The sequence below is a fragment of the Lygodium microphyllum genome, chromosome 9, assembly GCF_053477565.2.
Source record: "Lygodium microphyllum isolate KBCC chromosome 9, Lygodium_microphyllum_v1.1.10, whole genome shotgun sequence".
Taxonomy (NCBI): Eukaryota; Viridiplantae; Streptophyta; class Polypodiopsida; order Schizaeales; family Lygodiaceae; genus Lygodium; species Lygodium microphyllum.
In genome coordinates, this window is record NC_141143.1 from 27,196,463 (window position 1) to 27,211,613 (window position 15,151).

A 15,151-nucleotide genomic window follows, 5' to 3' on the forward strand; every position below is an offset into this window, starting at 1 on the left:
TATTTATAAATATCCTTATCTGTGAGTTTTTCTTGAATAAAACATAATCATTTTCTATTCAATTTGTGAATAACCCCTTTATATTACACCAATTTGTATGTTAAAAATTTATAAAAATGATATTAGAAAAATACTTTATTTTGAACCCATGTGATGCATATATATATTCATGAGTAACTTACCCGAGCCTGGAGGATGGTTCCCTTCGACCCAGGTAGTGATCCATCACATATACTTGATTTGACATCCCACCCACCTACCACTTCCCTTTGCTCGATCTCTTTGGATGCTTGGATGGGTTCTTGAAGCCTCAGCACCCTTTGCATTCAAGGCAGTATTAATGGAAAGCATGTCTTCATCCTTGTGGATAGTGGTAGCACTCATAGTTTTGTCAAGAAATTAGCCATTAACTAGTTGAAATGTGCCCCTATGGCATTTCACCACCCCTTAAAGGTCCAAGTAGCAAATGGAGAAGAAGAAATCAGCACACATGTATGTCCTATAGTTCCGTTATACTTGGCTGAAAATTATGTGGCACTGGTTGATCTGATTGCCCTAGATATGGGCCCCATTGATGTTGTCTTGGATTGTGATTGGCTGAAACAATTGGGAAAAATTTCTATAGACTTCTCTTAGCTCTAAATAGAGTTTATGATGCATGGATAGCCTATCCACCTAGAGGGAGTTCAAGATCGTGCTGAATTTCAGCTTATCACAGCAAAGCAACTCAAAAGGGAGTATAAGAAATGCTCACAAATCTTTGTCTTGCAACTGAATAAGGACAACCCTGATCATCCCTCTGCAGTATCTAATGATTTAGCCTTGCATGATTTACTTGAGGAATGCAATGATATATTCTAGATGCCTACAACCCTCTCTCCTAAGAGAAAAGTGGACCACCCACTTGACTTAGAGCCCCATTCCAAGCCAGTAAACAAGCCCCCTTACAGACTCTCCAAGTGTGAGCGTGAAGAGGTTGCAAAGCAAGTCAAGGAGTTATTAGAGATGGGCTTCATTAAACCGAGTTCTTTCCCCTATGCATCCCATGTCTTGTTAGTCAAGAAGAAAGATGGCTCCTTTTGCATGTGCATTGACTATAGAGACTGGAAAAAAATCACGGTGAAAAACCGCTACCCCATCCCACGGATTGACAACTTGCTGGATGAAAGGAGCATGTTTTTTCACTAAGATTGGCCTATGCTCTGGCTACCATCAGATTCATACGAGCGAGGGAGATGAGATAAAAATGGCCTCTAGGATTGATCATGGACTTTATCATTTTCTAATGATGCCTTTTGGGTTGACTAATGCCCCCGCCACATTTCAAAGCCTCATGAACAAAGTCCTACAACCCTTTTTGTTCAAGTTTGTGCTCGTTTTCTTTGATGACTTCCTCATTTATAGAAAGTCTTCCAAGGAGCACTCGCAACATGTCAAAAGGGCGTTTGAAATATTGAGAGAGCATGAACTCTTTGCTAAGGAGAGAAAATGCACCTTCATGCAGACATCTGTGGAGTACTTGGGACACATTGTGAGAAAAAATGGCATACAGGCTAACTCGAAGAAGGTGCAATGTGTTAGAGACTGGCCTACTCCTTCCAGCACCACTTCCTTGCATGGATTCCTTGGTCTCTCTTCATTTTACAATTTTTTCATTAAGCACTATGCCACCATTGCAGCACCTTTGACTGACCGCTCAAAAAAGGAGCCATTCTTTTGGGATGCCAATGCGGATCATAGCTTCAAACAGTTAAAGGATGCACTCACTTCAACCCCCATCCTTGTTTTCCTTGACTTCTCTAAGCTCTTTACCATTCATTGTGATGCCAATGGTTAGGGTATTGGTGCAATATTATTGCAAGATCATGGTGTGATTGCATTTGAGAGCCACAAACTTGATGAGAAGGAGATGCAAATGAATGTGTATGACCTGGAGATGTTGGCAATCCTCCATGCCATCAATAAATGGCACCACTATTTGTATGGTAGCCACTTCCAGGTGGTGAAAAATGACAACCGATTCCTTCAGTACTTCTTGACTTAGTCCACTTTGACTCCTAAGCAAAGGCAATGGATGGCAACCTTACAAAACTATGACTTTGATATTTCACACACTCGAGGCAAGGATAACATTCTGGCTGATTCGCTTTCTCAAATGTGGGCATGCAGAGTATCCTCTATCTCTGAATTGCACAGTGATTGGGTTGAAGAGCTTCAAGAGGTTTGATCATTAGATAATCACTTCAACCACATATTTCAGAAATTACAACATGAGGTCACCTTCCCCTTCACGTAGAAGATTATGGAAGAGATGCATTCTTGCCCCACTATTGGTCACTTGGGTGTTTTCAAAACATATGACAAGATTCCCAAGAGTTTTCATTGGAAAGGCTTATGAAGGGATGCCAAGGACTTTGTGACCAAATGTGTTCCATGCCAACAGAACAAGGGCAGTACACTCAGGCTTGCTGCCCTCTTACAGCCTCTCCCTATCCCTAAAGGGAAATGGACTCACATCACAATGGACTTTATCACTGGCCTTCTCGTGACCAAGAAAGGGTGGAATATTATCTATGTGGTAGTTTATCACCTCACCAAAGCTACCCACTTTATCCCCACTAACACCCAATACACTGCCTCTCAAGTGGCCACTTAGTTTTTGGAAACTATTTTCAAGTGGGATGGCTTGCCACAAGTCATAGTACATGATCGGGATGCAAGGTTTATGAGCAACTTTTGGTAGATAGTTTTCACCTCCATGGGGACCAAGCTTGCTCCATCCATTGCATACCACCCTCAGACCGATGGCCAGACTGAAAGAGTAAACAAATGGCTTGAGACCTATTTGAGGCACTTTTGCCATGATGTACAACACAGTTGGGATATGTGGCTCCACTTGGCTCAGTTTGCATATAATAACTCTATGCAATCTAGCATTTAAGTTTCCCCTTTTGGGGCCTTATATGGGTATAAGGTTCCCCTCTCCACAGTCTTATTTAATGATAAGATCAATCCTCAAAGTCAGGTTGAGTTGGATTGCATGCAAGCTTTACTTCAGCAATGTAAAATGAACCTTCAAAAGGCCCAAATACACATGAAATTCTATGCTGATGACAAACAAAGGAATTTGGAATTCCAAGAAGGGGAATCGGTCCTTTTGAAAGTGTCAAAGTCCCACTACTCGACTCTCAAAGAGGGCAGTAGCAACAAGCTGGCCCACTACTTCTATGGCCCATACCGAATCCTGAAGCGAGTTGGTGACTTGGCCTACCTCTTAGAACTCCCCCCTACCACCAAAATCTACAATGTTTTTCATGTCAGCCAGCTGAAATCCTTTGTAGGCTCCTCACTAGACTATGTGGAAGAACTTCTCCTCATAGATGAAGAAGGCATCACTCAGTATATCCCTGAAGCAATCATTGGGTAGCAACGACATAAGCACTTACAATCCCAAACCATTATAGAATACCTAATCAAATGGCAAGGCCTACCCCTAGAAGAAGCCTCTTGGTGCCCAATAACCATTGTCAATGAATTCCCCTACCTCCATGAGGCCCAACGACTGGAAGACTAGTTGGTCATGCCCCAATGGACCACCCTCTGCCTACAAACTGCTTACAAACTGCACACTATTTTAGAATAATTTTATACTTAACTCAATGTCAAGTACATGCTTTTATAGTTGTAGGATGGTTCCCATTTTCTCATTGTGCCTATGGGATTCAAGCAGCTTCTCCTAGGCTATTGCATGTCTCTTGCCCTATTTTTCATACAAAGAGGTTGCCTTAAGAGTGTGATTGCATAAATCTCAACAATATGTCCAACATACGTTATTCTAGTTTTACACCACAAAAAATGGTATGTCAAGTTCACCAAATTCAAGCCACTAGAGAATACATCTTTGCAATGAGTAGGTTCAACTCTTCATTGTTATAATTGATAGAATGGCATTATAAGTACAAGTTGTGAGCAAGACTAAAACAAAACTTTGACAAGGCCTCCTCAATGGCATTTGCAAACTTACTGTTTTGTGCTCGAGTGTAATAAATTGTCTATTTCTCTTGAATATATCAACAAGGGATTATGTATGTACATCTTTGACAAGTTGAGAGAACAAATGTTATTGAAATCGTGAAATTGAACAAGGCTTTCCAAGATGCAACAAAACCTTGGAAATGTGAAAAGGTTATTGATATTCAGGTTAGTGTTTTACATGTAAGACACAAAGCACCATCCTCAAGTTCCAAATGTCGATTTCCTTACTTGGCTTCCAAAAGAACTTTCCTATAGCACCATGTAGGGAGAGTATATAACATTGTGTCTCTTGTCCTTTGATATAACTGGCAGTAAATGTTTGTTCATTAAGTGGAATGAAAGCATCAACAACATGCGGCCTAAGCATGTTCCCTAAAACTTTTATATTTTCATAATCCTTATTATCCATCCTCCTATGTCTCAAAAGTCAGGTCACTCTTATTTTTCAATAAAACCAAAAAAATTAACAAGGTTCCCACAACCTTTGGGCATTGTGAAAACCTCAATAGAGATGGGTCCTTTGGCTCTTGGCCTGAATACCGTCATCACTTGGCCATCACTTCAACACAAACCCTGACCTCAAGCTTTAGAGTGGCTATCTTTCCAAACCCCTTTTCAACAAATTAGAATGTGGCTTTTGTTAAGCCACAAGCTTTCAGGCAGCCAATGTAAGTCATTGCGATTGGAGCAACAACCTCTAGCTACATCTGTCTAAAACAACTCAGTGCTACATCACCTTGTGTATTTTTACATGGAATCAATGTAGTCCATGAGACAACATCATGAGAAGGAAGCCTAGCAAACACACTTTGTGCGTTTGCAAAAAACCCATAGCTGCCGTACATGTCCACCAATGTGCTTCTGATAAAGAGATATGCATTCAATTCCCCTTGAGGCAATGTTAGCATGGATGCAGAGGCCTATAATGCACATCATTCAGGTTGTCACTTTCTTTAAGGAGGCCTACATACATATTTGTTGTAAGGCTGTAGATAGTCCTATTGCATTTGAGGATAGAGGAGCAAGGCCTACCAAGATGAGAGCTATCTAGGACATTGGGCTCTAGTGGGGAAGCTTGTCAAAGATGAGGCAGGTATCAACCAAGGCCCTACATTCGAGCAACATGAACATGAGACTACTAGGGGTAGAGTAGATCTTGCATCGTAGGAAAATCTCCCTATGTTGAAATGTCCTCTCAGGTGGGTCAGTCATAAATATATGTATTCATCACAAAGTTTTAACATAAGTGATTTTCCAAATACCATTTTTACATATTTTTTACATATAGAAGGTTGTCATATAAAGGGGTTACTTATAGATTGAAATAGGCTTTCTAGACAATGAGAAAAATGGAGAGATTGCAAAAAAGAAACATAAAGAGGCTTAGAGGCTTGGGAGCATGTTATGCATGCCAAATAGGATTGGTTTTAGGTTCGTGAGATTTTTAAAATATTAAATATAGTATAGATTTGTTGACTTAATTGGATTAAAGATCACAATGATTCAGTTTTACAATATTTCATTCAATTGGATTAAAGATTGCAATATAGTATAGATTTGTTGATTTAATTGGATTAAAGATGACAATGATTCAGTTTTACAATATTTCATTCAAGGTACCTCCTAAACTTGATTTGTATATCTAGATTACAATGACAAAAAGGGAGGGAAGCTAAAGATTCAAAGCTAGAATGGATGAATCTCACAACTATTATTGGGGCATTGTATCATGTTGAAGATTTAAGCATTAAGAAAACCTTTAGTGTCCAGAGTGGTTGACTACATTTCAGCTTTGAACCAAGAGCCATGATACTTTGATGTTGTCTTATGCAATGAACAGTTCGAAAATGATAAGATGTGGACAAGCTAGAGATGTGTCATAGGGTTTGGGGAGTATGATGTTCAATGGCACGTGCATGGGGATTCAAAGTCAATTAAATGTTATTTTGCTAATATCCATGGTGCCTTGTCCAATATGCATAAAGGCATAGTAGTTCTTCATCAGTTTTATTCATGTAGTTGGATAGCAAGTGGCCTCAAAGAAAGGTGGTAGTGAGCGTATTGGATCAAGAAGAAGATTGAAGGTGTGGCCAAAGAAGTGGATGATTAAGATATGGTAAGGTCAAAAAAGGGTTATCAATGGTAGAATGTATAGCCGGTTAAGCGAAGGCTAAGGATCATCTACTAATCGAGGATTTTATCATGATCCTAATTGGGATCCCATTCTCCAATTGAACTAAAGCACATACACTTGACCTCCTATAAAAACAAGACAATTAAAATAAAAATTCCAATTTTCCAATTGAACTAAAGCAAACGCTTTTTTACCTCTTATGAACAACACTTGAAATAAAAAACATAAAAAAAAGAATTAAGCTCGTAGTTCAATGTCCACAAGGGGCATCTGATGGATACACTTAAGTTAGATAACGAAATTCCTAGAATACATAAAATTTCAACAAAATATAGAGCTCACAATTTCAAAATTCTCGATTCCGTATCTTAAGTTTTAAACAAATTCTCAAGATGTGCAAGGGCTACACTATTGACATGGTCTCTAAAATGTTACCCTTGCAGGAATGAAATTCAGACCCCGCTTAATTGTATCACAAAAATAGGAGCATATTCAAATGTGTGGTAAGAAATGCTAAATTCACCATCCAAATTGTTGCAGGCAATGTAAAATGCTTAGTTTATATAAGAGAGAATTGCCTCCACGGGGGGATGTTGCAAATCGATTTTGTTCTCAAAAATTCTCTGTTTAAAATTGTTAATAGAACTTTACAGCTTTTATGGAAAGAAAAGAAAAAGAATTTAATATCTTCAGTCCTATTATTATTATTATTATTATTATTATTATTGGTTCGATAGGCCAACAGTTATATGTAGCCTATGATCGGCTATATTCGCTCGGGACTCTTAGTAAATAGCAGACTCGACTCGCTAAGATTACGTTCGTTCTGCGCAGGGCGAGGTGTGGCACGTTCCCCTGTGCAGACAAACATTCGACAGTGCCGCCGAGTATCTCATCAGGGCCGTGATCCGAGGTCTGATCCGCACAGGATTTCTGCTTCCTGGCGTCCTTTTGGTGTGATCCCACCTGCATCACAACAGCTGCCCTCTGAGAAGACGGCCATGGAAAGCCTTGGCACAGCAGACCTTTGTGATGCCCACATGGAGGCCATCGCTGCCGGCGATGTCCGCGCGCTGCTGCCAGCCTTCCAGGCTTACGGCAAGCGCCGCGAATTCTCTGGCCCCATCGCCACCGTGAAGGTATTCGAGGACAATGTGCTGGTGAGGGATTCACTGGCAGAGAAGGGAGAGGGCAAAGTGCTCTTTGTGGACGGGGGCGGAAGCCTCCGGTGCGCGCTGCTGGGAGGCAATTTGGCTGCCATGGCCCAAGACAACGGATGGGCTGGCATCGTTGTGAATGGGTGTGTCAGGGACGTGGACGAGATCAATGCATGCGTGATTGGGGTTAGGGCACTGGCCTCACATCCTATGAAAAGCCTCAAGAAAGGGGAAGGTGATAAGAATGTTGTAATCTCCTTTGGAGGAGCGCGGGTCTCGCCCGGCGAGTGGTGCTATGTAGACAGTGATGGCATAGTGGTGTCAAAGCAGAAGCTGTCCAAGCTCTAGTGGCAAGCAGGTATATCAGTGCTCTCTTTCGCCATCGCCCTTCCCTTCCTTCCACCAGTCAGTTGTGATGCTGTGAGGAGAGGATTGCCTTGTCTTAAGTATTATTTATGAACCAGTTGTAGTTGAAGGCAGCTATTTTGCCACATGCAACCAGTTGTGATGCTGTGAGCATTCCCTTCTTGGTTCTCTTGTCTTAAGTAATATTTATGAACATGTTTGGCCCTTTGGGCATTGGGAATTTTGAAATGGGCGATTGCACAGAAGTGGGGATTTGTACCCACATTCTTTGTCGCTGCATTTGGAAGTCTAATTTCACTGGATTTCAGTCTATTACTACTTGAATTTATTCACTGCATGGAGATGCCTTAAACGAGAGCATATATCATCATTAGAGTGCTTTTACTGGCAGAATACCTGGCAAGTGCCCATTTGGACCTGCTCAAGTAGAGAACAGACGAGCACTTGGACTCGTGAATGGATAACTGATCTTTCCACAGTTTAGATAAGCAGCACGTTTCATAGCAAGTGATAAGACAGGTTGATCAGACTCTGCACTTCAAGCATTCTATTTTCAAGGTGGCACACATTTTACATGGTTTTGAAAGTGGGCGTGATGTAGCCATGCCTAATGTTCACATCAAAACACTTTCTGGAAGCAGATTCAAATGCCTCCAACGTGAAATTCCGAGGGGAACTTCAAATTGAATTACATGGATTCGCTATTTTTATGATCAATCCTTCTACATAAGGTTTACAACCTTCTTTAAAGTATTATGAAATTGTAATTCATTTTGGATTGGACATCAATTTTTGGCAAACTGGCCCCCTTAAGTGTGGAGTATGTGGCTGCTACATGTTTCACCCACATATATGCCACAAAGGAAATAGATTTATTGTTCACATATTCTTCCAGTTTTAATATGGTAGTATAAAGTAAATATAGAGACCATTTGGGGGGTTGGAGAGAGAGAGAATATACAAATGATTGGCTTATAGTAGGGTCACTAAGATAGCCAAGTAAAGTTGGAAGCTGAAACACAAACTAATGCAATAGAAGATCACACTTGTGAAGTGTCACATACTTGATCACCAACTGTGGTCATGTGACTCTAAACCACACTGAGTGAGAAGTTGATGTGGCTTCGAATATGCTATGAATTTGTAGTTTCACGAGCTCTATCCGATTACTATGGGGAGAGTCTGTATTCCTCACTTCTACCTGTTGAGATGTTGAGCTCTACATGAGTTGGTATCCACTACGTGCCTTGGTGATGTGGTACGATATTATTCATTGGTGTGCTAGGTGCCCAATATGAGATTATATCAGTGATTCTACAGCTGTATTACACTCATGTAATTCATCCTCGATTATGGCACATTTATTGTGCTACCTCTTCTTTCCTAGTAGATTCATACTAAGTGATCGTAAGCACATACGTTGTGGTACTTTCATATTAGTCTTTATCATGTTGTAGATTTAGTTCTTTTGTGTGGGAGAATAAGAAAGAAGAAGAAGAAGAAGATTTTAGTTCCATCTCTCTATTAGATATGCTCAATGCCTCACCCTCGTAAGGTATCATCAATTATCCATGATGCTCTAAGTTGCAAGGTCCCCATTATGAGAAGCCATGTATGAGCACAGATATTGGGTGGGTCTTGACTTGTATGTTAGATGAGGTCTATGTGATCGAATGGCAAAAAGACAATCTTTATGGATCTAGCCTTTGGGTTAGATAGAGTAGTTATGCTGGTAGCAACTCAAGGCACAATGCATCAAGTTGAGGGATGTGGAAGTTATCAAGGGTCCCTATTTTGGGGTTCGAGACAACACTCATTGCTCGATGGTAAAGGAAATATTCCCTAGTCGACTAGGGAAGGTTCATAATATGGTCAAACATGCTAACAAAACTACCTTCTCGATCTATAAAAAGAAGACCCTTTTAAAGCCATCATCAATCTATCTTTCACCTAGTTAGAGTTCTTCCAACTATCCTTAAGCTCTTTGTCTACCTTCATATTATGAACCTTCCCTAGTCGACTAGGGAAGGTTCATAATATGGTCAGACATGCTAACAAAACTACCTTCTCGATCTATAAAAAGAAGACCCTTTTAAAGCCATCATCAATCTATCTTTCACCTAGATCATTTGTTTGGATTGTTATCTAAGCTTCACAGTGGAAGCACATGGAGGGATAGTGTCATCTTTGTATCAATTTGTTTGAAATTTAAGTAGTCTCTGTTCTTCTCATATTTGTTATGTATTCTCTAATCATTACTTAGATTTTGTCCGATGTGCCATGTAATTTGTACATAATATCAAAGCCCAGGGGACTTTGAGGAGTGAAGAGTACACGCGAGAGACAAGGGCTTCAACAGTGAAGATGAGAAATGTGGTCTATTGCATCAAGTAGCGGTGTTGTCAGGTGGTGGTGGTCTTGTATTGGCAATTCAAACATTGAGGATTCGTCCATGAACCTTTAGCAAAGATAAGTTAGATGGTACAAATTATACTTTATGGAAGTTTAAAATCACAACTATCCTTCATTTCTATGAGCTTTTGGAGATGGTGCTAGGGACTTGACCCAGTGTTTATCAATCCCCAACAAGAGAACCCAAGATCAACATGCCAGAGAAGTTTAATGGTGACCGTTCAAAGTCCAAGGGATTCTTGTAACAAGTAAGACTCTGTATCCACATGCATCCGAATAGGTATCCAGATGATGATTCCAAGGTGGGATTTATTGGTACTTTGCTTTGTGGTCAAGCTTTATCATGGTTCACCCCAATCTTGGAAAAGAATATGCCAACACGTCATAACTATGAGGTATTTCTTTGCAAGCTCACTTCCACATTTGGAGATGCAGACATTGGTCGAGTAGCAAAAACAAAACTTTGGAAGCTACAATAAGATAACCGCCCTACCTCTCCTTATGCATTTGAATTTAGACAATTAAATTGTGACCTCACTTAGTATGAGGATTATTTTATCAGCCAATTCAGATGGGGTCTTCGAGATGACATCAATGACCTTATACTCACTATGCTCGAGGCAAAAAAACTTGATGATTATATCATGCAAGCCATCTAGTGTGATAATAGATTATTGGAGAGGAAGCAAGAAAAGCAAGAATAATTAAGGCCTTGCCAATGAAACCCAAACCCAATCAAAGAAGAAACCAAGCCCGAACTGATGCAAATAGATAATACCAAATTATAAACCTTGACTCCACAAGAAGAGCAAAGACAAAGAGAGAATCAACTATGCCTATATTGTGGAAACCCTGGACACATAGCCCTAAATTGCCCAAATAAGAGGACAAGAATCTTAAGAGTTGCTGCAACCATTCTCAAGTATGAAAACGAGGATGCCCGATTGTAAATGAGACGGTACAATTGGACCTTGATATAAGAAAGGGTCTCTTGATCCCAGCCACACCCCTGGAAACTTTTCTTGTCATAGTCTAGATGATCGTGCCGAGAAAGACCATTTTCCTCTAAGCCCTGGTGGGTCGGTTTTGGGGCCTCTGCATGTTTCATTGATAATGGCTTTATGAATAGATACTAGTTTCCAATACTCCAAAAGAACAATTCTGCAATAGTTGAAGTCGTGGATGGAAGACCTCTAGCATCTAGAGACATTACCAAGGAAACCCGGCCACTCATGGTAACTCTTGGCGATTACAAACCTCATGTATACTTTAATGTCATATCTAGTCCCACAAATCCAATCATCCTTGGGATGCCTTAGCTAGAGAAACACAACCCAAAAATTGATTGGGTTAAGCAAAAGATTTCACATTGTGAAAATCAAGGAAGGTCGGTATATCCAGGAGCCAAAGCCTTTATGGACATAGCAAAGCAGGAACCGACCTACATGATATATCATATACCAACTTAAGAATCTAGTAAGGATGAGTCAGTTAAGCTACCAAGCCAGTATCAAGAAATCCAAGATGTCTTTGAAAAAAAGAATGCAAATCTCTTGCATGAACACAAACCATATGGTTGTGCTATAAAACTCCATGAGGGGGACTCAACCACCTTTTGGACCCATATACATGCTATCCCCTAATGAAGTAGCTGAACTACGCAAGAACATTGATGAGAACTTATTCAAAAATAGGAGATTTTAAACATATCACACACACACACACACACACACACATATAATACAAAAGGGGATAATATAAAGGGGATATTTACATATTAAATAAAAAAGGGTTGTGTTTTATTCATGAAAATTTCATAGATAAGGATATTCATAAATAGGCCTTGAATGCATGTGATATAAAGAATATACATATAGTAAATCCCCTGAGGCTTCTTCATTAACGAGTCCCAATTCTACTTATCTCTAGCTCATTTAGAATCCGCATGACTTTGTTTGGGAAGGCAAGGCCATTGCATTTGTTGGGGCCTTATCATCGATCCTTTGCATGTAGCATCGGTCCCCTCAACCTCTCATGTTCACGTGTAGTTGTGCCTCTCTTCTATCTTACTTGCTACATCGATCTCATGTTGCCGACGATCTCATGTTGGTCTCTTATGTAGATTGTTAGATTTTCAAAAATGAAATTTAAAAACTCAACACATAGAAGATAAATTGATACCAAATAGTATTAGACACTACAAAAAGTTAATGATGGGTTCTAAATAATATAAAAGGTAACAAATTGTATGACTCCCCAAAGGTTTACTGCAAAAAGTACAAAATAGTTAGTAAGATGAGTTTAAGCTATAAAGTATCAAGAGGTAAAAATACATTCAAATGTATCAAAATGTACTAAAATGATATTTATACTAATATATACAACAATATACCAAACACTACAAAAAGGTTGTAAATAATACAAAAATGTACAAAAAGTATCAAATAATAATCAAATTTAAATTTTTTAAAAAATAACCAATTTATATGGATTTAGAATATACATTTTCCTAAAGGTTTACTACAAAAGTACAAACAAACATATGATATGGTACCAAATGGCACCAAAAGATACTAGAAGGTATCGAAATGTTCCAAAAGTCCATAATAAATATACCATAATGTCTAAATTTTTTCATAATGTTTTAAAATGTACAAAAATGTTCATTATAGAATGTGCAGTATGTACCAAAATATATAAAAGATACCAAAAGGTATGAAAGAATCCAAAATTTTCATTACAAAATCTACAAGAAATCATGTTCATTTTTAATGTGAAAAGAGAATCAAATTATACAAAAAATATTCAAATTTTATCAAAATACACCAAAATAAAAACAATAACAGACTAATTAGGTACAATAGTTACCAAAGGAGAAGAAGGTGTTGAAAGATCATAGGTAAAAACATGTTGAGCTTCCACCTCTCGAGTAAGAAATTTCAAATCCTCACTGATTCCAACTCAACAAAGCATACACTTTGAAGCATTCAGATTAGCTTGTACTTCTTTTAGCTCTTTAACATTAGCCAACCTTGTTGATGTAGTTCGTTGAGGTGAGGTCGAGGTGTTTCTCAAACATGATAATGTCATCCTTAATTGTTTTAGCCACAACATTGGAGCTCTCAACCCTCAATAAGATCTCCTTCTTTCATTGGAAAGTTTCGCTCAACTCATGTAATTGCTCGACTTTTGCATAAACTTTGTTAGAACCATGTTGGTAATGCCTTGCAATCAAAAATATAATCTACTTCAAAAGGTCCAAACTTCACAACATTATCCTCTTCAGTGTAGATGTTGCTTATACCTTGTGTATAGTTGATCCTTTTGTTTAACCTAGGTAGGCCATCCTAAAATACACCTCCTTCAATTGACAAATTTTGTTTCTATCCCTCCAAGCTTACTTTTACATATTTTTAGTACATTTATCTGAAACTTTGCCCATGAAATCTTATGTGCTGATGGTTCATTTTTTGTAAAATTACACCTCTCAAATGCATAGCACTTGGTAAACTTTATCATGATCTCTCCACATGATGGGAGGGGACCTAGTACACCTTGTGGAAAAGAAATCTATTGTTTGAAAAGAATCTAGGTTATAGATGGTTCAAGTATATCTTGGTATTCTTTCAATGTAGTAACCTCAATACTATGAGCCATTGATCCTTAGGAAGATCACTAAGTCTCAAGCGATCTCCTTAAGGCTCAAGTCATACACCTCATATAGTTTCTCAACTATAGAGCAAAATTTGTTGAGTACAAATTACTCATCCATTTCATTTTTTCTTGCAATGGACAAGTATTTAATTAGTTTCTGTATATCACAAAAAATTCATCCTATAACTATATCAAATCATACAACCAATGATGCAACTGCTTATCCCTCCTCATTGCCAATATACTCTCTTACATAAATGAGGTCTTTTTTGTGATCTCACTAAAGAGATCATTTGTCCTCTCCAATGATTGACCAATATCTTGTGTCAACACTCCAGATCCTTGTATTGTTGTATCATTCTTTACTGCTGCATGCCTCCTTTTGGTTTTGTTGGTGAATATTTTGGTTTCCTTTGTCTTGGGTACTTTCTCAATAGCAGCTCTAGGGATCACCCTAAGTGCATATCTGCATGCTCCTATCCTCATATATATCAACTAGGGAAAATGTGTTGAGATGTTAAGCTCAAAACAATTTGACATGCATGTGCCTTGGTGATTGTTTCCATATTCATATTAGTGACATGGAGTGCTCAAGGGAATGTAAAAGAGTTTTGATTTGAGCATACTTAGTTGGGAATCATGTTTTGACATGTTTCGACCTTTGTTTGAGTGTTAGAGACTATTCCTATGGGAATCTAATAAGGTACATAAGCTTTCCAAACCTCATCATTTCACAAACAAGTTGCAAGTATTGGATATGTCAAGAAATATTTGGATACTATAAAAAATTATAGGTGTTTCTCATGGTATGCTTATATATTGAGTTTAGCACATAGTTCACTAAATTCGTAGATTGTTAATAAAAGTAGATTTATGAGTTCTGCTACACAATGTCTAAGGGATTAATTAGATTGTTAGCTTGAAAAGCATACCTTCCATACTTGGAAGTTCAGATTGATCAATTTTCGTAAGGACAAAGATAGTTGGAACTATATTGAAGGAGATAATGTTAAGACTCTAGAGTTACTAGAGCTAGGTATGGAATAACCTAGTCAAACTATTTGCTACAAATATCAAAGCTAGAAAGGTACAATTGACGTCCAAGTTAAACAATGTCAAGCATGGCAATCAGTCTATTAATGACTATGCATTCAAGATTAAGAGCATTGTTGAAGATTTTGGATCTATTAAAGTATAGGTTGAGGACGATGACATAGTAGCTACATGTTTAGATGGCTTGCACAAGGAGTGCAAGAAGTTTCAAACCTCCATCAACACAAGAGACATTATCCTTGATTTTGCAAATCTAATATCTATTAGAAGAAAAAAACTCAAGCTTTGTTGTATCTTCGTCACAAAGTAATAATAGTTTAAAATAGGTACTCTACTCTAA

The 15,151-nt window shown here is 38.5% G+C and overlaps 1 protein-coding gene across 1 annotated transcript; it reads left to right on the forward strand.

The window, feature by feature from the left end:
* The first annotated feature begins 6,951 nt into the window (after positions 1-6,951).
* Positions 6,952-7,852, forward strand: LOC148030894 (putative 4-hydroxy-4-methyl-2-oxoglutarate aldolase 3). Its single transcript, XM_087684444.1, has one exon. It carries the CDS (start codon positions 7,171-7,173, stop codon positions 7,672-7,674), a length of 504 nt encoding a protein of 167 aa, XP_087540570.1. The 5' UTR covers positions 6,952-7,170; the 3' UTR covers positions 7,675-7,852.
* The last annotated feature ends 7,299 nt before the right edge of the window (positions 7,853-15,151 follow it).

Coding starts and splice junctions, on each gene's coding strand:
- LOC148030894 (XM_087684444.1), top strand. CDS start 7,171: ATGGAAAGCCTTGGCACAGCAGACCTTTGTGATGCCCACATGGAGGCC.